Genomic DNA, 27,851 nt, shown 5'->3' with positions numbered 1-27,851 from the left:
AGGGCCGAATGGCCTACTCCTGCACCTATTTTCTATGTTTCTATGCTGCACACAGTGACCTCTTGTGGAGGACAGCAATTCATCGGCAGTCCCTCGGAGTCGAGGTTGAGTTGAGAACAGCAATTACTACAACACTATTGCAACAGCTGCTGATTGCAAGCAAAATGAGCAATTGGAATGACTGGGTCCTAACTTCATTCTTTTCTCAATTTTGTTGCCAAAATGACAGAACTTGAGGGCAAAGAGAAGCATTCTTCTCCTGACAGAGACACCTCAGTACCACACGGCCACCTCATCGCTTGCTCTGTCCTTTTCCTCCATCTCTTTTGTGCCCTGTCTCCATATTAAATATTACTGATTCCACTACATTTGAATTATGAAATTGAAATCAGTTTCACACTGCAAGGAAAAGGTAACATTTCCCCAAGTCCCCAGCACGGTTCCCTTCACTGAAAGAGGGCGCAGGGGTAACAGTAATACATGAGCTATCAGGATGGCAACTCACACTGGATCAACTAGCTACTGGACATTTGTCTTATGGCCCATGCCACCATGAGCTAGGAGATTAAATTACAGCTCACAATCATGAAAACAAGATTCCCCACCTGCATTTCACAAGTAGAGACGGAAGCCCTGGTTAGACAATCAAAAGATGGCAAGTGACCAAACTGCCAGGATAACCTGTTCAACGCACTTTGCAAAAGGAATTTTAAAATTCCCAATTATTAAGCCAGCACACACACCTGCGCTAAGTTGCGACATACTTGGTCCAATTCCCTATGTGCCATCAGAATTAACTTTCCAGACAGTGTTTACTTGCAGAGCTGTAAATTTATTCCACCGACAATGGTGAAAATAGGTTGTAAACTGCCATCTTAAATATTTACAGTGAGTTATGGTAGTTCCCATTTTATAAAAATAAGTCAATTCAAGCACAGAGTCCCTTGGTACAGTTTCCTCTCAATCCATTATTCTTGCCAGGTGCCTCTGTGCACATTATCCGAGTCAGTAATTCATTCTTTACTCAAGCATAGCAAGGTCACGGATTCATGTTACAAAATACATTTCCCACCAATAAATGTCCTTGTAACAAAACGAGTGTTCTACATGATGACAATAAAATAAAATCAAGAACTGAAGAAAGAGGTCCCAATGTCTGTACTGGCTGATTTGTTTAGAACAATTCTGTTCCAAGGGAAATATAAATATAAAGCAACCAAACACAATGTCTTTGGTAGTCATAGTTGCCATAAAAAGGTCTCCTCAACTCAGCTAAAATCACATTGTCTTTAAATGTAGCCGTGTCAAAAATGGCAGCAAACCAATGAAGTATCTTTAGTGGGTATTTTTAAAACACACTATGCTCATTTGGAGCAGCGAACAGCACAATTATCTGCCCTCAGTGGATGTGTCTTGATTAGCCGTTGTCCACTGTCCCAATCACACAGAGGGTGTCTTTGGCGGGTGCACCTGCTGAAGCAGTAGAGGACGTTTGACCCGTGGCTTCCGTCTCTTTGGCTTGCTCTTAGACTTTATTTGTACCACAAAGAACGCCAGGACCACCATAGCACCGAGGAAAGCAAAGACCGGAATTGTCTGCCCCACGTCTTGGTTATATCGGCCAGGCATTATACCTTAAAAACAAACAAATCAGAACTACATTTAACAGTACTCAACCTCCATCATTGAGCTAAAATAGAGGAACCACAACTAAATTTGGTTTGGCACTTAGTGAGTTAATGAACAGAAGTAGTCCAATAAAGCAAAGAGTCATAGTCTGTACGTGAACTTAGATATGCAAGGCCCAAGAAATGGATGTGCACTGCCAGCTCCTTTTAAGGAAGCAGTGCCTGCAGTTTCAAAATGACGGATTGAGGTGTTAAATGTATAGATACTATCTCCTGAATTTATTATGTGGAGATGCAGCAGAATACACAATGCTGATACTGAAGAGCCATCTTAAAAAAGGACAAATAAATAATGCATCTTCTCTTCCCTCCCCCCCCACCCCATCCCCCAAATCCACCCAGAATTGAAAACACTATTACATTAGAAGTGAAAGTTGGACGACAGTCAATCATACCATTGCAAATGTTCAATAAATTGGTATGAGCAGTATCCAGGATGGCAGCTCACTTGGAATAAGGTAACAGCATAACAGATCCAAAAGCCCCATCACAGTTCATCAACGGACTGTGAAGTACATTTACCTCAATATCTCAACAGCTTTGGATGCTTCCCGAGATAAAAGGCTGTGCAATAAAGTGGAGCTAGCTTTAATAATTCTTGCAGTTTGAATACAGTGATTGGTCCTGATTCAGCGCCCTACGGAACAGGTGGGCCTCACAGCGTGGATTGGCCAATGAAGCTCTATCCAGAATTATGTGGAACTATGAAGGGCAGATCCTGTGCTAGTTCTGAGATTTGACCTCAATTTACTTGCAACACTTCATCCTCCTTGTGCGTTTGGAAACTACTGGTTGGCTATCCATGCAGCACTGAGTGGAATTTGAACAAGTGGGTTTATGTGAAGGTTATGTAATAATTTTTTTTAAACTAAAAGCCCTGGCATATTAGAGAAAATGGGAGAACTTTATACTGGTAGTTTCCTTAATTTATTGTTGTAGGTTTCTCCGATCTTGATATGAAAATACAGATCTTCAAAGTCGATGGCCACAAGCCAATCTGCCTGGCACAAGCTACATTAGTGCAACATTAAACATTATTTTGAAAAATAAGACATTAAACTGAAGTGTACTTATCCTATTAGTCTGGTTTTGCTGTACTGCAGAGCATTGAAGAATAGAACCCATTTCTCTAAAGGACTGTCTGCTATTCTTATAATTTTACATCTTGCAGTGGCTTCCAATCATCCTGGTGCAGCAGACCAAGTCTGCAGCTTGAGAGATTTACACCACCCTAAAAAATCACTCTCGCTGTAACTAGCTCATGCTGAAAATTCCCTTTGTTGAAGTAATTTGAAGACAAATGGATCACCAAAGCCAGAGTATGCTTACTTTTTTTTTGAGGATGTTCAACAGTATTTTACTTACTCAGCTTCTCTCATCCTCTTCCAACCCCACAACTACTTGATACCACTCAGATATCAAACAAGTCATCAAAAAAGGTCTCCCATTATGATCTTTAACAGCGATACAAAGGTATTATGAATCGCATGAAAGGTCACCCAGTGTTTCACATCACACAATGTGCACAGCAGCAATTCTGAATCTAGCCCAGAAATACTAACAAAAAAAAGTGTTATTCGTGCACACCATCCCAGTTTTTTTCACTTGTGAAATGAGCCATTGGAATACATTATCTTGGACAGTCTGGACTGGGAGGAATCACCAGCATAATCACCCTGGGTTTCTCCTCACTTTCCAATTCGCAGCAGTGGGTCGGCAGGAAAACTGATTGCACAATGGACTAAAATTGATTTTCGCAGTTTATGTTTACCCAGAGTTCAAGAGATTTCTATAAAGGGTCCTGTGACTCCAGTACTCACCTCCAGGAATGTCCCAGGCCCCACTTTCACCTGGTGATAAAGGTCGCACTTGGGGACGGTTCTGCTTGAAATTCGGCAGAACCACTTTATCCAGGTCAATGGACAACAACTTCTGGTGTTTCCAAAGGTTACTGAGGAGGAAGAACAATAAAAAGAACAACTTGTGGCATACACTTATAAAATAAATTAGCTTCTGGAGTATGTACAATACTTTGCTATTTTAAGCAGTATTCACAATTTGCAACTTGGATAACTTCAAGTTAAAACGCATGTTGGAAATCAGCTTTTGTAGACTAGACGAAAGGGGCACAAATAATTTAGAATAGAAAGCAGCTGCTTAGTGCAAGTCAAAGATTTAAATCCCTTCACACAAAGGACTTCCAGAAAATAACATCTGTTTTTTTTTAAAAGAGGGGATGGGGGAGGGTTTGCGCAAAACCAGCTGTCGGGAAATTCTTTTGCTAAGCTAGAAAATAACAAATGAAGTTTCTGACTGGAATTTCTATGATAACAACTAGCCTTGATAGAAATGTCCTTGTGTTTAGCTTTCAACATCAAATTCGCTTCAGACATTTCTTTATTGAAGTACAGTATCCATTTTGTCCTCTCATTGCCAGTTTGAAAAAATATATGCAAAGGTGAACCAATGGCATTTCCAATCATCATAAGCCGGTTACACAGGTCTCCCTCGGGATGGAACATGGTATTTCAACAGCATCCCATGGAATATGCCACTGATGCAGATACTGCCCTCTAAGCATTCTGGAGCAAGCAATTTGCCATAATTTCAACCATTAACCTGCTTAATCGTGACAGTGGCAAACACTCAGGTTTTTTAATTGCTGGTAGGTCACTAGGTTATGATCTTAAATACATGAATTGAATACAGCAATGAAAGAAATAGGCATCTAAACCCAACGGCATTGGATCACAAAAACTGTATAAAAAGTTAGTGGGGACTTGTAAGCTACTGCATTTATATCTATATTGCATATATTTTGAGAGAAAGATACATTCTTGATATCCTGGTATTGCAATCCCATAGATATAATGATCCAGGACTCCATCTGGTATATCCCAAGTAGAGATCGGGGAGGGGGGGGGGGGGGGTGAAATTGCCCTTTTTTATAGCCCATTAGCATTTCCGGGGGGCACTACGAGGTTATCGCCCGGAGGGAGGGGTCGATCACGCTTCCAGGGAAATTGCCCCAGAGGTTTAGGGTGCATTGTGTGGTTAGCGCCGCACCCCGGGTTGGCGCTTGTACGCCGAAGACATCGACGTGCGCACCGACTCCTCACCGCCCCGCACAGACCTCTGTGCCCCGTGGGGGAAATTGCCCCAAGGGCGGCGAGGATGGCGCTGGCCGATGTCACCGCCAGCTTCTCGTGTCGCAAAGCTGGCGGACATCCTCCACCAGGGCGCCCCTTAAAAGGGCGCCATATTTTTCTGTTGGCTGATTCTTCTGTCGGCCCAGCAATGGCAACCCTCACCTCGACCAGGCCGTCATCCTGCAGGCCGGCACTCTGTTTTGAGTGCCGAGCTGTTGGTCCGATCGAGGGCATCCCTGGTGGCCCAGTGGCAGATGCCCAAGGGACTGCAAAATGCGCAGCGGCCCTCCCCTTTAAATGAGGGGAGGGGTGTACTGCCGCATCAGCACTACTTGGAGCATCCGCGTAGCGCTGACATTAGGAACGTGGTGCTGGGCTACCGCCCCGGTAGCGCCCCTCCATGGACACGAGGCATCTCCGACAGCGCACCGCCTTGGTTGAGCGGCGGAAGGGCCGAAGTCAGTGCCCAGGGCTGAACTTCTGGGCTGAGTGATTAACTTCCTGGCCTCAAGATTACCACCTCCAAACGGGGCGTGGGGCAATTTGGCCTCCCAGGATTACCATTTACCTTTATAGAATAAGGATTGGATGCATGAAAACTTTAGGGCACATGGGAAACAGACAATAAGCAATCTTTAGGATAGATTAACGTGTTTATTTGTATTCTCAACGTGACAGTTTTATTTATTTAAAAATTTTTTTTTTAATAAAGTACAAACAGAAAAGTGATGGTACCTCCATTCTTCAAGTTAGCTTTGCATTTTTACAATAGATTCTGGTTGCTGATATGTTAGTAAACATGGATCCCCAGTGGAGGAGAGGGGGTAGGTAATTTAGCGTAGTGCTTTACCTCATGTCCTTGAAACACAATTGTATGCAATGTTGCCAGCTGGGAGGGAAGACAAAACATATCTCTGATTACTGCAACCAACAGAGGTGAATGTTGGAGGTGGTGCGCCTGGAAGTGATGAAGGCATGCATGAGCATTTCTGCAGCAGTAAGGACAGAGGCTAGAGATGTTAGGGACGTCTCGGTATTCTTGCCCCATTATGCAGATATTGTATGAGTCATAGAATGGTTACACAGCACAGAAGGAAGCCATTTGGCCTGGTATGTATCTAATTATCATATTTCCATCATCTTTACTTGAAGTCTGGATCATGGTCCTCTCATAAATGGAATATTTCAACTGCAGTAAATTGAAGTGTCTATGTTCCTTCAAAAATGGTCATGCCAACATAGCACCTTGTGCAGAATGGACTGTGTGTCAGACACTAGTTTATATTTTTTGACAATTCCTTCTAAAATAGTACAGTTTTTAAAAACATATCAATTTTCTGTGCATAGTAGGCCTACTCTTTCAGAGCAAGGTGAATTGCTAATAATTGCAAACTTATTTTGTGCAGCCACACTTCAAGTGCCCACCTTGGATGCAAGTCTTGATAAACCAATCTTCACTACAATAAACTTAATAATGCAACTTTATTGAGTAGGAGTGCATACCTCAGTATGAAAAAGCAAATATGCCATGCTGACTTTATACAAAAGGTAACATTACTCAACAACAATTTTCTTAAGGAAACTGCTAAACAAGGTTGACATTGAAGAATGCCTGAAAATCTTCTTTAAAAAAAAACTTGCAAAAAAACACTGCTAACTTTGACTTACAGTTACAGGGCTAGAGGATACAATTGTAAAATTAACAAGTCTCTACTGAAAGAATCCTCATGGAATTTTACCAGGAGGGGCAAAACAGATGGCCACTCACTGCCCACTCAGGTAATGGGCTCTAACTTCCCTGTGTGTGTTGGTTTTACTTACACAGGCCTGGATGGTGTCTCTTAGAGGGCTGCCAAAAATTATAAAGTTTAAAAAAAACACTTAGGAGGGAAATTACAAATCTTTAAAATAGTAAAACATTGTGCTATTTTAAAACTGAGGTAACATAGTTTAAAATGGAATCTACACAGACTGTGGGAACATTCCACGAGAAAGCAAAATTTTCCAGTTCGCAGACTAAAGAGTTCACAGGCAAGAGTACAAACAGATAACATAGAAACTGAACTGAACAACAAGATATAGAAATGAATGACCGTAACCATATCCAGAATTACCATTTAAGGCATGTAGAAGCCAGATTGGAGGAAGCGCTGTACTAATCAATCATGTATTAATCAATCATCATGTATTAATTGTAACTTGCGTAATTACGTAATGACTTAATCTGAAATTATGTAAAAGACAACATCTCCAGTCATTTAGCTGAGCATTCCTTTACGGAATAGCTCCCCTGCCGGCTTGCATTAATTAATAAAACTGCATTTACTTTAAGGCTAACGGATTCAGAGTGGTGGTTTGAAGTTAACCCTTACAACTTGGCACTGTGAGCAGGGTCTGCTGGACGGGCAAATTCGACTCAAAGGCCGAACCAACCTAAAACCGTGTGAGTAGAGAATTACCTTGAGAAATTCTCCTCCCAAGAGGCCCGGCCAACGAATCTGAAATGGAGTCAGTGTAGCTGGTAAATCCAGTTGAGGGGCGTGTCAGGGCACTCTAAGTATACGTGTGTTGGGAGAATAAGTACTTATACAAGATATCGGGGAATCTCCTGTGAGGGCAGACTAGCTATCCAGCCAGAAACGTAGCTCCGGATAAGTAAAGGCGGAAAAACAGGAACTGGGGAAAATGCCCTGGTGTGAGAAAGGGCAAAGGAAACTCCCAAGGCCCTTGGAGGGGAGAGGTACAATCTACCAGAAGAGTTTCTGAGAGATAAATATGCAAAAGTTAGAAAGGAAAATGGCTAAGGAAGGATATGAAGAAGAAAAAAAAAGATATCCTGGAAACTCAACTGGTGGTTGCAAAGAAAGGGAAACAAAGGGAAGGAGGTGGTTATAATGTGTATAGAGATTTCACAAATGCAAGGAGAAAAGGAGGAGTGGAAAGATAGGTGTAGAGAGAAACAGAAAATATAAGAAAACAGCCAAAGCAGGATTAATGGTAATAAGTCAGTGCCTACATTTACAGAGGTTAAGAATAGAAGTGAGTAGTTTGAGAATGACACCCACCGGATGGTTGGGACAGAAACTGATGAAGAAAAACAAGGGAACCAGAAAATAAGCTTTGTTGAATGAAAAGTTGGTGTGAATGTGTCGGTCTTTAAATGAAAGTGCTTGTGTGGAAGTTTTCTTGACTGCGGAATATGAGGTGGGAGTTAATGAATTTTTTATTTGTCTGAAAGCCTGTCTTTTAAAAGAAAAAATGGTGTAGCTGTAGGTTTGTTTAAGCTCCACCCACTTCTGTGCAGAAGCTAGCTGGTTAACCCATTCATCATGGATGTGAGAAGTTTTATGAAAGTATGAATTGTGTTAAAATAATCATTCTTTACCTAGAATTGAATTACATTTTAAGTTAGAAACGCAGGTGCGGATTTATTTTGATGATGATTTACGAAGCGATGAAATGCACAAAGAATGGGTTTGTTAAAGATAAAAACTCCAGCCTTGCTTAAAAAAAATAAGAAAATAAAACCGACACAGAAGCTTCAGCTCTTGTGCCGAGAAATTTGGACATTCGAATTGGATTACAGTAAAAAAAAAAGGGGTGGTCTCTTTTTTTTAATTCCGACACGCTCACTTACTTGACAAAAGAAAACATGTAACCATTGATTACACTGAGTTGAAAGTCAATAAATTTAGTCTATGAATGAGATAAAGAAAGAAGGGAAAGTGTAATGCCTTTTTAAAAAAAAAGCCTGCATGGGTTTCTTGAGGCTACGAGAAGCTACGTTCTCGTTTTGCAGTATTTGATTTGGGATTCTGAGATATTTTAGGTGATTCTCCTTGATAAACATTTTGGTTGTATTGGAAAATCTTGGGTTTGGAAATCTTTTTAAAAGAAATATTAAACAGTTTAAAAAAAAAACTAAAGTTTGGAAATAATCTAAAAAATGCCATTTTCTCTGATGAGAGACAGAAATGCCGTTTGGGGGAGATGAGACAAGATATGAAAGTAGCCTTGGAAATAATTTAATTGTGAGCACTTGTATGTTAAGATAGTTTATAAACTATCACTTGTTTTGAATACAGGAAACCAGACAATCCTGGCCAGAATTACTACCCATGATACTAATGAGGTAACGTGCCCCACCAAATCGAACGACAGGATTAACCCCCTACGAGCAATGCAGTTACCCGAAGGGATAGTTACAGGAGGGGCAGAATTAGGACATTTACGAGATAGAATCAGGAAGTATGTGATGGAATTGATTAAGCAGCTGAAAGAGATGCGGCAGGAAGTAAGAGATAGACAAAGGGACGAAGATAAATTAAAAGGGACAAAACCGCAGGCAGTTGTGCCGGAGGTTGGAGCAAAGGTAATGGTTAGAGAATTGCCAGGAAAACCTGGATTTGCCCCACGATGAAATGGACCATATGAAGTATTAATCAGTGGTGACACATTTGCATGTATAAATATGAAAGGTGGGGCCAATGGAAACATTGGTCCCAGCTGAAAGAATATAAGGGTACAACAACTACGTAAAGCAGCCCCTAGGGGGCAGCATCCGAGTGTCAGGAGCATTTATCTTGAAGCCACAAGATGAGTGGGTAACAAAATGTTACCTGAATATTGTAAACCAGGGGAGTAAGGAAGGTATTAGGGCTTCTTAATTTATAGTCAGAATTTTATACCTCAATAAACAATAGTGGAACCCATACAGAAATTAGCCACGTGCTAATCAGAGTAGGAATCGCAGGATAGCGCAGATGAATACGTGGCTTGAGCAGTGGTGCAGCAGGGAGGGATTCAAATTCCTGGGGCATTGGAACCGGTTCTGGGGGAGGTGGGACCAGTACAAACCGGACGGTCTGCACCTGGGCAGGACCGGAACCAATGTCCTAGGGGGAGTGTTTGCTAGTGCTGTTCGGGAGGAGTTAAACTAATATGGCAGGGGGATGGGAACCAATGCAGGGAGACAGAGGGAGACAAAAAGGAGGCAAAAGCAAAAGACAGAAAGGAGATGAGGAAAAGTGGAGGGCAGAGAAACCCAAGGCAAAGAACAAAAAGGGCCACTGTACAGCAAAATTCTAAAAGGACAAAGGGTGTTAAAAAAACAAGCCTGAAGGCTTTGTGTCTTAATGCAAGGAGTATCCGCAATAAGGTGGATGAATTAACTGTGCAAATAGATGTTAACAAATATGATGTGATTGGGATTACGGAGACGTGGCTCCAGGATGATCAGGGCTGGGAACTCAAGATCCAGGGGCATTCAACATTCAGGAAGGATAGAATAAAAGGAAAAGGAGGTGGGGTAGCATTGCTGGTTAAAGAGGAGATTAATGCAATAGTTAGGAAAGACATTAGCTTGGATGATGTGGAATCTATATGGGTAGAGCTGCAGAACACCAAAGGGCAAAAAACATTAGTGGGAGTTGTGTACAGACCTCCAAGCAGTAGTAGTGATGTTCGGGAGGGTATCAAACAGGAAATTATGGGTGCATGCAATAAAGGTGCAGCAGTTATAATGGGTGACTTTAATATGCACACAGATTGGGCTAGCCAAACTGGAAGCAATACGGTGGAGGAGGATTTCCTGGAGTGCATAAGGGATGGTTTTCTAGACCAATATGTCGAGGAACCAACTAGGGGGGAGGCCATCTTAGACTGGGTGTTGTGTAATGAGAGAGGATTAATTAGCAATCTCACTGTGCGAGGCCCCTTGGGGAAGAGTGACCATAATATGGTGGAAGTCTGCATTAGGATGGAGAATGAAACAGTTAATTCAGAGACCATGGTCCAGAACTTAAAGAAGGGTAACTTTGAAGGTATGAGGCGTGAATTGGCTAAGATAGATTGGCGAATGATACTGAAGGGGTTGACTGTGGATGGGCAATGGCAGACATTTAGAGACCGCATGGATGAATTACAACAATTGTACATTCCTGTCTGGCGTAAAAATAAAAAAGGGAAGGTGGCTCAACCGTGGCTATCTAGGGAAATCAGGGATAGTATTAAAGCCAAGGAAGTGGCATACAAATTGGCCAGAAATAGCAGCGAACCCGGGGACTGGGAGAAATTTAGAACTCAGCAGAGGAGGACAAAGGGTTTGATTAGGGCAGGGAAAATGGAGTACGAGAAGAAGCTTGCAGGGAACATTAAGGCGGATTGCAAAAGTTTCTATAGGTATGTAAAGAGAAAAAGGTTAGTAAAGACAAACGTAGGTCCCCTGCAGTCAGAATCAGGGGAAGTCATAACGGGGAACAAAGAAATGGCAGACCAATTGAACAAGTACTTTGGATCGGTATTCACTAAGGAGGACACAAACAACCTTCCGGATATAAAAGGGGTCAGAGGGTCTAGTAAGGAGGAGGAACTGAGGGAAATCTTTATTAGTCGGGAAATTGTGTTGGGGAAATTGATGGGATTGAAGGCCGATAAATCCCCAGGGCCTGATGGACTGCATCCCAGAGTACTTGAGGTGGCCTTGGAAATAGCGGATGCATTGACAGTCATTTTCCAACATTCCATTGACTCTGGATCAGTTCCTATCGAGTGGAGGGTAGCCAATGTAACCCCACTTTTAAAAAAAAAAGGAGGGAGAGAAAACAGGGAATTATAGACCAGTCAGCCTGACCTCAGTAGTGGGTAAAATGATGGAATCAATTATTAAGGATGTCATAGCAGCGCATTTGGAAAATGGTGACATGATAGGTCCAAGTCAGCATGGATTTGTGAAAGGGAAATCATGCTTGACAAATCTGGAATTTTTTGAGGATGTTTCCAGTAAAGTGGACAAAGGAGAACCAGTTGATGTGGTATATTTGGACTTTCAGAAGGCTTTCGACAAGGTCCCACACAAGAGATTAATGTGCAAAGTTAAAGCACATGGGATTGGGGGTAGTGTGCTGACGTGGATTGAGAACTGGTTGTCAGACCGGAAGCAAAGAGTAGGAGTAAATGGGCACTTTTCAGAATGGCAGGCAGTGACTAGTGGGGTACCGCAAGGTTCTGTGCTGGGGCCCCAACTGTTTACATTGTACATTAATGATTTAGACGAGGGGATTAAATGTAGTATCTCCAAATTTAATGGAGGATGCTATGAGGCTGCAGAGTGACTTGGATAGGTTAGGTGAGTGGGCAAATGAATGGCAGATGAAGTATAATGTGGATAAATGTGAGGTTATCCACTTTGGTGGTAAAAAGAGAGAGACAGACTATTATCTGAATGGTGACAGATTAGGAAAAGGGAAGGTGCAACGAGACCTGGGTGTCATGGTACATCAGTCATTGAAGGTTGGCATGCAGGTGCAGCAGGCGGTTAAGAAAGCAAATGGCATGTTGGCCTTCATAGCGAGGGGATTTTTTGAGTACAGGGGCAGGGAGGTGTTGCTACAGTTGTACAGGGCCTTGGTGAGGCCACACCTGGAGTATTGTGTACAGTTTTGGTCTCCTAACTTGAGGAAGGACATTCTTGCTATTGAGGGAGTGCAGCGAAGATTCACCAGACTGATTCCCGGGATGGTGGGACTGACCTATCAAGAAAGACTGGATCAACTGGGCTTGTATTCACTGGAGTTCAGAAGAATGAGAGGTGACCTCATAGAAACGTTTAAAATTCTGACGGGTTTAGACAGGTTAAATGCAGGAAGAATGTTCCCAATGTTGGGGAAATCCAGAACCAGGGGTCACAGTCTAAGGATAAGGGGTAAGCCATTTCGGACCGAGATGAGGAGAAACTTCTTCACCCAGAGAGTGGTGAACCTGTGGAATTCTCTGCCACAGAAAGTAGTTGAGGCCAATTCACTAAATATATTCAAAAGGGAGTTAGATGAAGTCCTTCCTACTCGGGGGATCAAGGGGTATGGCGAGAAAGCAGGAAGGGGGGTACTGAAGTTTCATGTTCAGCCATGAACTCATTGAATGGCGGTGCAGGCTAGAAGAGCTGAATGGCCTGCTCCTGCACCTATTTTCTATGTTTCGATGAAGCGGGGGACCCCTACAGAAGATAGATTGGGGACCGGAACAGGAAGAGGCATACGGGGAACTAAAAAGAGCCCTGATGGTGGCCCCTGCCCTAGGATTGCCAGATCCCAATAAACCTTTCCACCTATATTGTGATCAGGAGAATGGAAGCTATTCCGCTGTGGTAATGCAGGAACATGGGGGCCAGCAGAGACCTATAGCCTACTACTCGACGAAGACAGACCCAGTGGTTAGTGGGATGCCCCGATGTGTGGCCGCTCTGGACTGTGCGACTTCGGCCGTTAAAGTAAGCGAACCAGTAGTAATGATGGGACAGACCATTTTGCACACACAACATACCCTGGTAGAATTACTAAATACTGGAAAGCTGCGGTCGATCTCAGACAGCCGAAAGGCTAAGTGCTGCCCAAAGACAAGTCAGTAATAAAAAAGCATAATGGAGTTAGCCCCGTTACCGGGGTGCTGACAGAAGGGGAGGAACATAGCTGTAGGGAACAAGTAAAGGAGGAAACGGATAGCGGGGTAAAGGAAGAGCCATTGGACAACCCCGATGAGACTTTATATGTGGACAGATCCAGGAAATACATTGATGGAGAATCCCATACTGGGTGGGCAGTAGTAACACAGGAGGGAGAGACAATAATGGTAGCAGCGCTCCCAGGAGACAAGTCAGCTCAGGTGGCAGAACTGGTGGCCCTTATAAGGGCTCTCGAGTCAGCTAAAGGAAAGCGAGTAAACATATATACAGATAGTCGATACACTTTCGGGGTGGTTCACGACTATATGGCAGCCTGATCACGACAATGGCATATGACATCTACCGGTGAGGTGGTAAAACATGGAAGGCTAGTAGAAAGGCTAGTGAAAGCAGCAAAGGAACCATAGGAAGCAATGGTAATCAAGGTAAAAGCACACACAAAACTAACTAGTAAGGGCCACACGCACCCCCAAGACCCACCCACCTTGGGGAATCGGTTTGCAGACCTAGCAGCCAAATGAGCGGCAGCTGAACGGAAGCCAGAGCCAGCATTTAAGGCTGAAATTCAACCAGTAATGACCAACAGTGCTCAGACAGACATAAATATAGCACAGGTTCACCATAGTGTCGATCAGGAAGAAAGACGTGAATGGAGTAAGCACAGGGCCCACCAAAAGGGCAACATATGGGTACGGGGTCCCCAGGAGCAAATTGTGGCACCACAATGTTGTCTGCAACAATTACTAACATTACACCACGGGACAAACACCTTATGAGCTGATGACTGGATAGGCTATGAGACTACCAGAGGACTTAGCCGGTGGACAGGTGAAGCAGGACCAATTCAGGATAGGCTAAGGCGGTACTTGGTCCAGTTAAACGAAGAGGTGCAGGTTATGAGTAAAAAAGTTAAAAGCAGACAGCAGATAAGAGATCTAGAAATTCAGAATGAGGGAATGAGACCCAAAACACTACCTACAATAGGAGAACAGGTCATGATAAAGGTAACAGGGATGCAAAAGGGAATGGAGTCCCGATGGATGGGGGCCATACTCAGTACTAATGACGAGTGATACTTGTGTTTGTCTACAGGAGCCCACTGGGATTAGATGGAAGCACTGGACACAGGTAAAACCATAATATTAAACAACCCACGTCTGTTTTAACCCATAGTGACGGTGCACCGGGCGACCACGGAAGCGTCCGATAAGGAAGCAGACCAGGAAACAATGGGATGAACCTCTGGATAGTGTTGGTGGCGACTGGGTTAGTGGCCGCTCTAGCCCTCCCAGTGTCCCCACAGTTAGAAGGAAAAGGGCTTAAACGTTATATGTGGAAGTCCCAACAAAACGTAACAAAATGCCCCGCGGGAAGTGAATGTTGTATTTTTAATATAACATTTGACTTTAGACAGTGGACCTATTCGGCACCAGCCTTTTGGAATTTTGTACTGATCCTCCATAAAAACGAGAATGTAACATTCAACTTTACATGGGAGGCTGACGGTCCCGGGATGATGTGTAAGCAAGGTTGCGACAATACTCCCCAGAATATAACCAAAATACGGAAAGAAGCCTGGAATACTAACAAAACGGAGTATACTAATAGTACAGAGTGGAGACAGGCAACCTTGGGAGATGGAGACTGGGTGATGTGTATGAATAATTCACAGTTTGGCAGGAAGGGTACATGGCTGGTCAAGATAAGTGTAAAATATCCCTTCTGACCCAGGAACGGATACCACACTTACAAAGGCTGCACAACACTGATAGACTCTTCAATAATAAAATGGTACCCAGGTATTGCAAGAACACGGATCTTACCCTAAAGATAACAAAAGCTCCTAATTGGCGAAACATACTAGATACACTACTAGGAGGGTTAGAAACGGGACTAGGAGCATTAAACTCAATGGATATCAAGACACAGAAACATTGAAATTAGGTGCAGGTGCAGGTGGTCATTCGGCCCTTCAAGCCTGCACCACCATTCAAAAAAATCATGGCTGATCATTCAACCTCAGTACCCCTTTCCTGCTTTCTCCCCATACCTCTTGATCCCTTTGGCCATAAGGGCCATATCGAATCCCTTTTGAATATATCTAAAACTGGCCTCAACAACTTTCTGCGGTAGAGAATGCCACAGGTTAACCACTCAATGAAGAAGTTTCTCCTCATCTTGGTCCTAAATGGCTTACCCCTTATTCTTAGACTGTGACCCTGGTTCTGGAACTCCCCAGCAACGGGAACATTCTTGCTGCCTCTAACCTGTCCAATCAAGTCAGAATTTTATATGTTTCGATTGGCTCCCGTCTCATTCTTCTAAACTCCAGTGGATACAAGCCCAGTTGATCCAGTCTCTCCTCATATGTCAGTCCTGCCATCCCAGGAATCAATCTGGTGAACCTTCGCTGTACTCCCTCAATAGCAAGAACGTCCTTCCTCAGATTAGGGGACCAAAACTGAACACAATATTCCAGGTGTGGCCTCATCAAGGCTCTGCACAACTGAGTAAGACCTCCCTGCTCCTATACTCAAATCCTCTAGCTATGAAGGCCAAGATGCCATTTGCCTTCTTCACTGCCTGCATGCCAAACTTCAATGACTGATGTACCATGATACCCAGGTCTCATTGCATCTCCCCTTTTCCTAATCTTTCACCATTCAGATAATATTCTGTCTTCCTGTTTTTGCCACCATTTATCCACATTACACTGCATCTGCCTTGCATTTGCCCACTCACCTAACCTGTCCAAGGCACCCTGCAGCCTCTTAGCATCCTCCTCACAGCTCACACTGCCACCCAGCTTAGTGTCATCTGCAAACTTGGATATATTATATTCAATTTCTTCATCTAAATCATTGATGTATATTGTAAATAGCTGGGGTCCCATCACTGAATCCTGCGGCACCCCACTGTTCACTGCTTGCCATTCTGAAAAGGACCCGTTTATTCCGACTCTGCTTCCTGTCTGCCTACCAGTTCTCTATCCACGTCAATACATTTGCCCCAATACCATCCACTTTAATTTTGCACACTAAACTCGTGTGGGACATTGTCAAAAGCCTTTTGAAAGTCCAAATACACCACATCCACTGGTTCTCCCTTGTCCACTCTACTAGTTACATCCTCAAAAAATTCTAGATTTGTCAAGCATGATTTCCCTTTCATAAATCCATGCTGACTTGGACCAATCCTGTCACTGTTTCCAAATGCGCTGCTATTTCATCTTTAATAATTGATTCCAACATTTTCCCCACCACCGATGTCAGGCTAACCGGTCTATAATTCCCCGTTTTCTCGCTCCCTCCTTTTTTTAAAAAGTGGGGTTACATTAGCCATAGGAACTGATCTAGAGTCAATAGAATGTTGGAAAATGATCACCACTATTTCAAGGGCCACTTCATTAAGTACTCTATGCAGCCTATCAGGCCCTGGGAATTTATCGGCCTTCAATCCCATCAATTTCCCTAACACAATTTCCTACCCAATAGGATTTCCTTCAGTTCCTTCTTTTTGCTACACCCTCGAATCCCTAGTATTTCCAGAAGGTTATTTGTGTCTTCCTTAGCGAAGACAGATGCAATGTATTTCTTCAATTGGTCTGCCATTTCTTTGTTCCCCATTATAAATTCACCTGATTCTGTCTGCAAAGGACCTACGTTTGTCTTCACTAATATTTTTTCTTCACATATCTATAGAAGCTTTTGCAGTCAGTTTTTATGTTCCCTGAAAGCCTCCTCTCATACTTTATTTTCCCCCTCCTAATTAGACCCTTTGTCCTCCTCTGCTGAATTCTAAATTTCTCCCAGTCCTCAGGTTTGCTGCTTTTTCTTGCCAATTTATATGCCTCTTCCTTGGATTTAACACTGTCCATAATTTCCCTTGTTAGCCATGGTTGAGCTACCTTCCCCTTTTTATTTTTACTCCAGACAAGGATGTACAATTGTTGAAGTTCATCCATGAAATCTATAAATGTCTGCCATTGCCTATCCACGGTCAACCCTTTAAGTTTCATTCGCCAGTCTATCCTAGCCAATTCACGTCTCATACCATCAAAGTTACCTTTCCTTAAGTTCAGGACCCTAGTCTCTGAATTAACACCGTCACTCTCCATCTTAATAAAGAATATTACCATATTATGGTCACTCTTCCCCAGGGGGCTTCACAACAAGATTGCAAATTAGTCCCCTCTCATTACACAACAGTCTAGTATGGCCAGCCCTCTAGTTGGTTCCTCGACATATTGGTCTAGAAAGCCATCCTAATACATTCCAGGAAATCCTACACATTGCTACTAGCTTGGTTAGCCCAATCTATATGTCGATTAAAGTCGCCCATGATAACTGCTGTACCTTTATTGCACGCATCCCTAATTTCTTGTTTGATGCCATCCCCAACCTCACTATTACTGTTTGGTGTTCTGTACACAACTCCCACTAGCGTTTTCTGCCCTTTGGTATTCCGCAGCTCTACCCATACAGATTCCACATCATCCAAACTAATGTCCTTTCTTACTATTGTGTTAATTTTCTCTTTAACCAGCAACGCTACCCCACCTCCTTTTCCTTTGTCTATCCTTCCTGAATGTTGAATACCCCTGGATGTTGAGTTCCCAGCCTTGGTCACCCTGAAGCCATGTCTCCGTAATCCCAATTATATCATAATCATTAATAGCTGCCTGCGCAGTTACTTTATCCACCTTATTGCAAAAACTCCTCGCATTGAGGCACCGAGCCTTCAGGATTGTCTTTTTCCATTTAGAATTTTGCTGTAATGTGGCCCTTTTTGATTTTTGCCTTGGGTTTCTCTGCCCTCCACTTTTACTATTCTCCTTTCTATCTTTTGCTTCTGCCCCCATTTTATTTCCCTCTGTCTCCCTGCATAGGTTCCCATAGGAGATGCTGCAGAATAAAATACAGAAAGCGGGACAATTGACTAAAGATGCCATAAGGCTGTCAGGTGTGTGGCAGGAACCCATACAGGACAATAGCCTACAGGGATGGCTGTCAGACAAAATGATATGGCAGTGGGCAAACAAAACTAGCTGACCATGGAGTGTAAAAGGTTCACCAGACTGATTCCAGGGATGGCTGGACTGTCATATGAGGAGAGACTGGAGTTTAGAAGGATGAGAGGGGATCTCATAGAAACGTATAAAATTCTGATGGGACGGGACAGGTTAGATGCGGGAAGAATGTTCCTGATGTTGGGGGAAGTCCAGAACCAGGGGACACAGTCTTAGGATAAGGGGTAGGCCATTTAGGACTGAGATGAGGAGAAACTTCTTCACTCAGTGTTGTTAACCTGTGAAATTCCCTGCCGCAGAGAGTTGTTGATGCCAGTTCATTGGATATATTCAAGAGGGAGTTAGATATGGCCCTTATGGCTAAGGGGATCAAGGGGTATGGAGAGAAAGCAGGAAAGGGGTACTGAGGGAATAATCAGCCATGATCTTATTGAATGGTGGCGCAGGCTCGAAGGGCTGAATGGCCTACTCCTGCACCTATTTTCTATGTTTCTAAAATATCCCCGTTTGAACCAGCAACAGGTAATCGGCCAATTTAACGCAGGAAGCCAATAAGACTCACTGCCTTATAATAGGCCTGATTAAGGATGGACAATGGGCTGAATTAGAAAGGATAGCATTCTCTGGGAATGACCCACAATGGGCTAAACTGTTTCAGTTTGACCAACAAAATCTAACACTCAGGCCAGATATGAAACATATGCGATGTGATGGAGAGGGATGTAACATGACTATGTTGTTGACTAATGTTACTAACAGTCAGATATGGTGAGAGTTTGTAACCCTACCACAGCTATTCGGGAAAAACTTATGGAAGCCACGGTTTTACAGAAAATGGATAGATCCGAAGAATAAAACGCACAAAAGGGATGGACTGTGTAAAGTGGCCATTCAGGCAAGTATGCCCGCTACATACACCAGTGGTGGAATTATGCAGCATGGAAAGCACAGCAGGGGTATGTGAGTGGCAGCTGCAACCTTTAAATGATACCATAGTAATGAAATCTGACAAAATTATATATGTATAACCAGTACCCACACGGTATACTTGAACGCGGATCGATTGGAACCTCCGGTAAATGAGTGTCGGAAGGAAATATATGTCATCTTCGACGTTAAAACGACCAAGTCCTACCAAATAGGACAATGGAAGAATATTGCGCAACATAGAAGCACCAGAGGACTCTCAGTACTACCCCGGGTAGTGGACTTGAGAAAGTTAAGGACCTTTTTGAAAAAACACATTCAGGTGACCAAGTACCTGGGAGAAGAAAGGGAACGGTTAATCAGACAAAAGGTCGTAATGAGTTACACAAAACAAGAACTTATCCAAGTGAAAGAGGAACTAAATGACCTCACAGTTCACCACTGGTGGGACATTTTTAAGGGCTGGTCACCCAAGGCCTACGTGGTCCTCAAATTAATGTGGCACCCAATTGTGATAATAATGGTAGTGGTAGGGATATATATTTTAATCCAACTATATCTAATGTGTAAGATCCGAGGGATATACAGCCGCGTGGTTCTAGCCGAACAGCAAACAGCCTTATTAACTATGTAACGTAGGTGTAATAGGGAGGGGAATGACTTTGTAACGCGTTAGTTGTTTTCCTAAGACCCCCGAGCTTATGCTCTGTATGTACAAAAACAAATATATCTAGCTTGCGAATAATCCCAGGGAAGTGGTCAGGGGTAGCATGCAAGGACTCCGTTAAAAGACGGAACTACGAGTGATCCAAAGGGGATGGATTTGATCACCATCCCTGGCAGATGGCTCAGAACATATATGTGGTTGGCTGATTATGTAGACATAATCAGGGAACAGGAGGAACTGAAGAGGGAAATTACAAATGTTTAAAATAGTAAAACATTGTGCCATTTTAAAACTGAGGTAACATATTTTAAAATGGAACCTACAGACTGGGAACATTCCACGAGAAAGCAAAATTTTCCAGTTCGCAGACCGCAGATCAAAGACCTTGAGAGGCAAGAGTATAGACAGATAACAGAAACTGAACAACAAGATATAGAGATGAACAACTGTAACCATATCCTGAATTACCATTTAAGGCATGTAGAAGCCAGATTGGAGGAAGCGCTGTGCTAATCAATCATGTATTAATCAAATCATGTATTAATTGTAACTTGCATAGTTGCATAATGACTTAATCTGAAATTGTGTAAAGGACAATGTCTTCAGTCATTTCACTGAGCTTTCCTTTACGGAACAGCTCCCCTGCCGGCTTGTATTAATTAATAAAACTGCATTTACTTTAAGGCTAACGGACTTCGAGTGGTGGTTTGAAGTTAACTTTACAGCTAGAAATTCGGTTCTCGGCGATAATTGTATTTTTTTGCCAAAATTACCGTTACCGTTGAGGCCGTAAATTCAAGCTTTAATTTGCGCAGCGGTAAAAATCAGCGTTGCACGAGGATTCGCGGCGCAAACCACGATCCTCGACAACTTTAGTCCGAGGCCGATACCGCTGCGGGTTGGGCCTAGGGAGGGCAGAAAATCACCTGAAAATAAATTGGAAAAAAGAAAAAAAGTCACAAAACATTTACAAGACACTTAGCTAGCGAATCGCTGCAAAGAGTTAAAAAATAAAAACTTTAACTTGCCCTTTTTGCAGGTCTTCATACTTACCGCTGATCCAAGGGCTGCAACGCAGCTTTTTTCTTGTCATTTTTTTCCGTCCTAAATACAGGTGCGCTCAGAGCCAAATTTTGGGGAAAACAATATTTTGAGTCTTGCATGGCAGCACTCCTCTCTCCGGCGATTTGAAAAGCACCGCCGCAAAATTTCTCCGAATTTTCCGCCTACCGGGTTTTTGCCAAAAAAGGTGAACTAGCACCAAAAACACGGTTGCAAAATCGTCGAATTTCTAGCCCATAATAGTTACTTCTCCCTCCCCCAAAACCAAAGTTGTCTTCCATATTTTGGGAACTATCCAGATGAGTTCCACTGATAATTGCAAGCATAACTGTGTTATTAGTGCAAATGGGTCAAGGGGATTTTGGCCAGTCAGGTCTGTGGTGGTCATGCAAACATAATAATTAGATTAGTGCTTTTGGATGATGTCACCAGGGGGTACCTTGTAAATGATGCAAAGCAAATATAGGTGACAACAGCATGGATGAGAGTTTCAGCAGCACATGGGCTGAGGCAGGGATAGAGGCGGACAAAGTTATGGAATTGGAAATAAACTGTTTGTGATGGAGAGAATATGGAGTTGGAAATTCAGCTCCTGGTCAAATAGGACGCCAAGGTTATGTCATATCTGGTTCATACCAGAATCAATAGTCTGGGAGGGGGATAGTATCGGCCGTCAGGGTAAGGGGTGTGTGATGCAGGTCGAAGATGATGGGCTTTATTCATTCCAATATTTAATTGGAAGAAATTGTGGCTCATCCCCGACAGGATATCTGACAAATGGTCGGACAATAGCAGTGGAGGGGTGGAGATGGTGGAGAGGTAGCGCTGGGTGTCATCAGCACAAGTGTGGGAGTTGATGCTAAAGGGCAGCATACAGATGAGGAAGAAAGGGAGCCAAGGAGAGATCCTTGGGGGAATCCCGAGGCAACAGTGTGGGGAATCATTGTGGTGATGCTCTGGATACAATTGGACAGGCAAGAGTGGAAACAAGCGAAAGCAATACCACTGAGCTGGACAACGAAGAAAGGCGTTGAAGGAGGATGGTGCAGTCGACCGTGTCAAAGTCTGCAGAGAGGTTGAGGAAGGATAATGCACACAGTTGCAAAAGATGTCATTTACAATTTTGGTTAAGGCCATTGTCGGTGGTGATTAGAAACCCGACTGGAAGCACCCAGATTAGGTTCTCTGCCTACATCATCATAGACAGTCCCTCAGAATCGAGGAAGATTTGCTTCCACTCTTAAAATTAGTTATTAGGTGGCTGAACAGTTCAATACGAGAACCACAGACTCTGTCACAGGTGGGACAGATAGTCGTTGAGGGAAGGGTTGGGTGGGACTGGTTTGTCGCATGCTCTTTCCGCTGCCTGCACTTGTTTTCTGCATGTTCTCGGCGATGAGACTCGAGATGCTCAATGCCCTCCTGGATGCACTTCCTCCACCTCGGGAGGTCTTTGGCCAGGGACTCCAAGTGTCAGTGGGGATGTTGCACTTTATCAGGGAGGCTTTGAGGGTGTCCTTGTAATGTTTCTCTGCCCACCTTTGGCTCATTTGCTGTGAAGGAGTCCCAAGTAGAGCGCTTGCTTTGGGAGTCTTGTGTCAGGCATGCGAATAATGTCGCTTGCCCAGCAGAGCTGATCACGTGTGGTCAGTGCTTCAATGCTTGGGATATTGGCCTGGACCAATACGAGCTCTGTCACTACCCTATCTTGACATTAAGGGAAGTCCATTTCTTCCAGCAGTGGGTAAAACCAAAACTAACCTCTGGCTTGGACCAGCATCGACATCCCTCTGCCTCGGACACCCATCAAGCACAGTTGCTACCTCAGGCATAGCCTTGGCGACCTGCTTGATTCCAAGCTTAGCTTCTTTCATCATATTTGATTTGGTACCAAGACTTCTTTCTGTCACTTCCAAAGTACTGTCTGTTTTTGCCCTTACTGCTCCACTACTCCTATCCTCACCATCTTAACGCTGTAATTCTCCAATATTGTCCTTGCTGGCTACACGGCAACCTCAAACTGCAACCTGTCCAGACCACCACAGCAGGTGTACAACCCAGCACAAAGTCACATTCCCATTTCTTGCTAAACTCCCTTTACTTTTCTTGCCACAAGACCCTCACCCTAATCTCTCCATAGACTCACCACACCCTACCAGATTTCTCAACTTCACATCCCCTCACACATTCTTTGGCATGCCTCATTCCCAACTTCCACTGTTCCACCATCAACACCTGTTCTTTTTGCTATCACACCTATCTTCCGGAGAACCCCTGAAAAATCCTTGCTTGCCAACTCTCCCCCTACTTTCCAAACCCTTCTTTGGAACTTGGCCCACCTGTTCCAACTTTTATTCCCCTTTCTCTTGTTTTGTGTCTATGTTTCTTCTCTCTACCCTGTGAACGGTTGAGACTCTCTCCTCTAAATAAGTACCATAGAACTGAAAGTTAAGGTTGAGTGAAATTTAAATACTTGCTTCACTTTGAACTTGAAAAAAAAGTTGCTAGTGTTTTGCTGAACCACCGCTATCATTTGTACAAAGACAGATTGATATGATCCAAAATTTAGCTATCTGCCGTCACATACTAACCTTGGTGCCGTCTCATTTAGAGGTTGCGGTTTAGCCCAGGATAAATGAGGACATGCTGGCAGAGGACGCGGCTTGGGATCTGCAAGGTGCGGTTCAAGAACCTTGGAAAATCGATACAAGTGGTTGCCTAAGAATTTGGATAAAACAAAATCAGAATCGAATGCTGTTCTGAAGGACATCCTGGACTTTAGAATAAAACTTTAAATATTTTTTCATAAATTCATCTCTAAAATAATTTAAACAACATACAAGTTATACAAAAGTAAATAGTACCAACTCGCAGTCATGTATACAAATGAAAGTACTTCAGTGTTCCAGCTTTTCAAAGAGCCCAATGTGCAATTTTTACCTGAACCAGCAGGGGGAAGTGGAGCACATTTGCATGAAGCTGCGCGTTGGAACAAATTTTCAGTTGAACTCTTTTGTATTTTAATTTATCAATTATGAACTGCACAATGACAGACAGTGGTATAAATTCTGATAGTCATCAAGGGGTGGAAATTTGGTCACACCTCATTTGGGGCCGTAACCCAGGCGGAGCGGTACTTCTAGCACTTTGAAAAAGTTTGCGCCCTCCGCCCAGAAATTCATCAGAATTGGGCGATGAGTTGACAGGGGTGCTAAATCAGCCGTTGCACACCAAAGCTGGGGGGCGATAACAAAACTTTGGTCGGTAAATTTGGCGGACCCATTGCACATGTGCGGAACTCTGAGTCAGACCCCGGGAATAGCCAAGTCTTAAATGCGCGGCATAGCAATGCATCCATTAAAGTTTTAGAAATAAGTTTCTTTCAAGCTCAACTGCTATGTCTGTCTGTCGGTGCAAACTCAGAGGCTCACCACCATGTTGTGTGTAAACGTTGCACTGACTGTGACCTCCGAGGGAAGTGCTTCCTCATCCCTTTACGTAACCATCAGTTAACGATTCTGCAAGCCTGTACCAACTGTTTTTCCAGACAGTAAATGAGGCGGCTGCAATTAATTTTCCGACTGGGGCATAAGTGTGCGCATTGCACCAGGAATAAGTCATGATTGCATTGATCGTCAGCAGCCAGGCGCTACTTGTTTGCACCCCCAGTGAGCCGCTAATGAATTTTCTGCAAGGCGCTGAACGCTGTGCTCCAGGTCAATAACTGCTTACACTCCTATTAACGCCCCCTCTGGCAGCTAAATGAAGCGTTGGGGAACCGAAAATCCAACCCCAGGAGTGTGTCACCAATAAAAGCTTTTTATCACTAATTAAAGTTCAGTCATCAAAAATTAACAAGTTCTGCAATCATGTAAGAACATAAGAAATAGGAGCAGGAGTCATCTATTCCGCCCCTCGAGCCTGCTCCGCTATTCAATAGGATCATGGCAGATCTTCGACCTCAATTCCACTTTGCCACCTGATCCCCCGATCCCTCGATTCCCTTAAGAGTCCAAAAATCTACCGACCTCAGCCTTGAATATACTCAGTGTTGTGCCGACAAATGATGGAATAGAAGTGCGACACTGATGAGATACTGCAATTTCTGACATCGTGTATGTACTGCACGTCAGGTAATTCCACATTTAGAAAATATTTCAAGGCAAGTTAATAAATGTTGAAAGCAATACTGCAGTCCTGATCTAAAACTTCGCACGGTCGTAAATTTCAGTTTTACATTTAATAGCATCAATAATTGAAAAGGACCATCTTGATATATGGACAAATCCCAGAATAAAGCCTATAATCAGATAAAGGAGGCATCACATGTTTGCAGATGGAGCACTGAACAGACTTTACGAAGGAACATCTCCATAGTTGAGTTTTATTTGAGTCACGACTTTACAAACAGCCTTACCTTCCATCCTCTCTGGTAGGGGGTGGTCCGTCCCAGAAGGAGGTTGCTGCCTATTTTCAGAGTGGCTTAGGCTTGGGGGCATCACCCCATATGAGGTGTACTGAAGGAGAGCATCAAGCAACCAGAAGCAGTCTGGGGACAAAGGACAAATGTGTTGTCAGTGCTATAAACTAAAAAGTCCAAAGTCTAGCATTCAGGTGACAAAAGTGAAAAAAGGCCAACAAGAAAATAAAAAGAAAGGGCCCATTAAAAAGGACCCTCTTGTATCAGAGCTTCCTACTGGTCGCTAACCCATCACAAAATCCTCCCAAGAATCAATAATAACTTTGAAAAAAGATTGGGATACATACATGAAGGGGAACATAATATTATCGTACCAAGTATTCAAAGTTGGCAGCAAAAGGGATTAAAAACTCTTGGAGATGGACTAACAAACCTATGGCCCAAGCACGGCCTCTATTTTCACCTGGTTAAGCAGCAGACAGTTGTTGTACTTTCCATCCACCCGCAACCCAACACCTGTTCTCCAGGCGTCCAGTGGGACATGCAGATACGATGAGCTCAGTATCGCACCCGGCAGTCCAGTTGATTTGGGGGCTTAGCTTGGGGAACAGATTCCTGAGTGCACAGAGAAGTGCACCTCATTACTGTTTTGCATACGGATAAATTACGAGTTCTATAATTTTCTGCCATCAGCAACATCAAAATCCTACACCAAATCCTTCAAATGGACGAAGGATCTCTGTTTCCAGCAATAATCAGCTAAATACTGCAATATCTACACTTAAAAAAAACACTGGTGACATTTTCTTATATTGAGAACACACTTTTTAAAAAAAAAGATGCGTTTTATACTATGTAAACACACAGTACATGCACTGTATAATCTATATACAGAGCAGTATCTGTGCTAGAAATTTACACTTGGGTATTTTGTAGATCTCATATGTGTATGCATTCATATCTCAGAGGCAGAGTACAAAAGCAAGGGTGTTATGCTAAAGCTTTATAAATTTCTGGTTAGGTCCCAGCTGGAATACTGTGTCCAATTCTGGGCACACAGTTTAGGACAGCTGTCACAGCTTTGGCGAGGACGGCGAGGAGATTTATTAGAACACCAGGGATGAAAGACTTCAATTATGTGGCAAGACTGGAGAGGCTGGGGTGCTTCTCTTTGGAGCAGAGACGCATAAGAGGAGATTTAATAGAAGTGTTCAAAATCATGAAGGGTTTTTGATAGAGTAAATAAGAAACTGTTCCATGGACAAAAGAGTTGGTAACCAGAGGGGACCAGTGACAGAAGGAAGGGTCAGTCACCAGAGGAGGCCAGTGACAGAAGGAAGGGTCAGTCACCAGAGGAGGCCAGTGACAGAAGAAAGGGTCAGTCACCAGAGGAGGCCAGTGACAGAAGGAAGGGTCAGTCACCAGAGGAGGCCAGTGACAGAAGAAAGGGTCAGTCACCAGAGGAGGCCAGTGACAGAAGGAAGGGTCAGTCACCAGAGGGGACCAGTGACAGAAGGGTCAGTCACCAGAGGGGACCAGTGACAGAAAGGTCAGTCACCAGAGGGGACCAGTGACAGAAGGAAGGGTCAGTCACCAGAGGAGGCCAGTGACAGAAGGAAGGGTCAGTCACCAGAGGGGACCAGTGACAGAAGGGTCAGTCACCAGAGGGGACCAGTGACAGAAAGGTCAGTCACCAGAGGGGACCAGTGACAGAGGAAGGGTCAGTCACCAGAGGGGACCAGTGAAAGGTCAGTCACCAGAGGGGACCAGTGATAGAAGGGTCAGTCACCAGTGACAGGCACAGATTTAAGGTAACTGGCAAAAGTGCCAGAGGTGATGTGAAGAATTTTTTTTTTTTTTTTTTTTTAAACGCAGCAAGTTATTGTGATCTGGAATGCTCTCCTTGAAAAGGTGGTGGAGGCAGATTCAATAACTTTCAAAAGGGAGTGGATACATACTTGACGGGGAAAATATGCAGGGCGATGGAGAAAGGGCAATGGGGGTGGGACTAATTTGGGTAGCTCTTTCTAAGAGCCAGCACAGGCATGATGGGCCGAATGAACGCAAAAACTTAAGAATTAGGAGCAGGAGTAGGCCATCCGGCTCCTTGAGCTTGCTCTGCCATTCAATATCATGCATGATATCCCTTGATTCCCTTATCCCCATATCCCCTTGGGTCCAAAAATCTATCAATCTCAGACTTGAATATACTCAACGACTGAGCAGATTCACAACCTCCATGTGAAGAAATTTCTCCTCATCTCAGTCTCTAAATGGCCGACCCCTTATTCTGAGACTATAACTGCTAGTTCCAGAGTCTCCAACCAGAGGGAACAGTCTCTCAATGTCTATCCAGTCAAGCCCTCCAAGGTTATACATTTCAATGAGATCATCCACATATATTATAAAAGTTAACTAAGGAGCAGTGTTCACTACATTTAAGTATACTTA

General features: G+C 43.5%; 1 protein-coding gene across 3 annotated transcripts in view; it reads right to left on the bottom strand.

Annotated features, from left to right (window-relative positions):
• Positions 1 to 811: 811 nt before the first annotated feature.
• The window catches only part of mbtps1 (membrane-bound transcription factor peptidase, site 1), a 200,187-nt gene continuing 173,147 nt past the window's right edge, over positions 812 to 27,851 (bottom strand). For all 3 annotated transcript variants that reach the window (XM_070897892.1, XM_070897894.1, XM_070897893.1), the window contains exons 20-23: positions 25,398 to 25,529; positions 23,572 to 23,698; positions 3,509 to 3,639; positions 812 to 1,634 (exon numbers count right to left, since the gene is read on the bottom strand). In XM_070897892.1, the coding sequence (XP_070753993.1) occupies positions 1,441 to 1,634; positions 3,509 to 3,639; positions 23,572 to 23,698; positions 25,398 to 25,529 (584 nt within the window). In that variant the 3' untranslated portion in view covers positions 812 to 1,440. The remainder of the gene's footprint in view (positions 1,635 to 3,508; positions 3,640 to 23,571; positions 23,699 to 25,397; positions 25,530 to 27,851) is intronic.

This window comes from Pristiophorus japonicus, chromosome 13 (assembly GCF_044704955.1).
Source record: "Pristiophorus japonicus isolate sPriJap1 chromosome 13, sPriJap1.hap1, whole genome shotgun sequence".
NCBI lineage: Eukaryota > Metazoa > Chordata > Chondrichthyes > Pristiophoridae > Pristiophorus > Pristiophorus japonicus.
The sequence above is the reverse complement of the archived record's forward strand: the minus strand, read 5'-3'. Positions and strand labels throughout refer to the sequence as shown.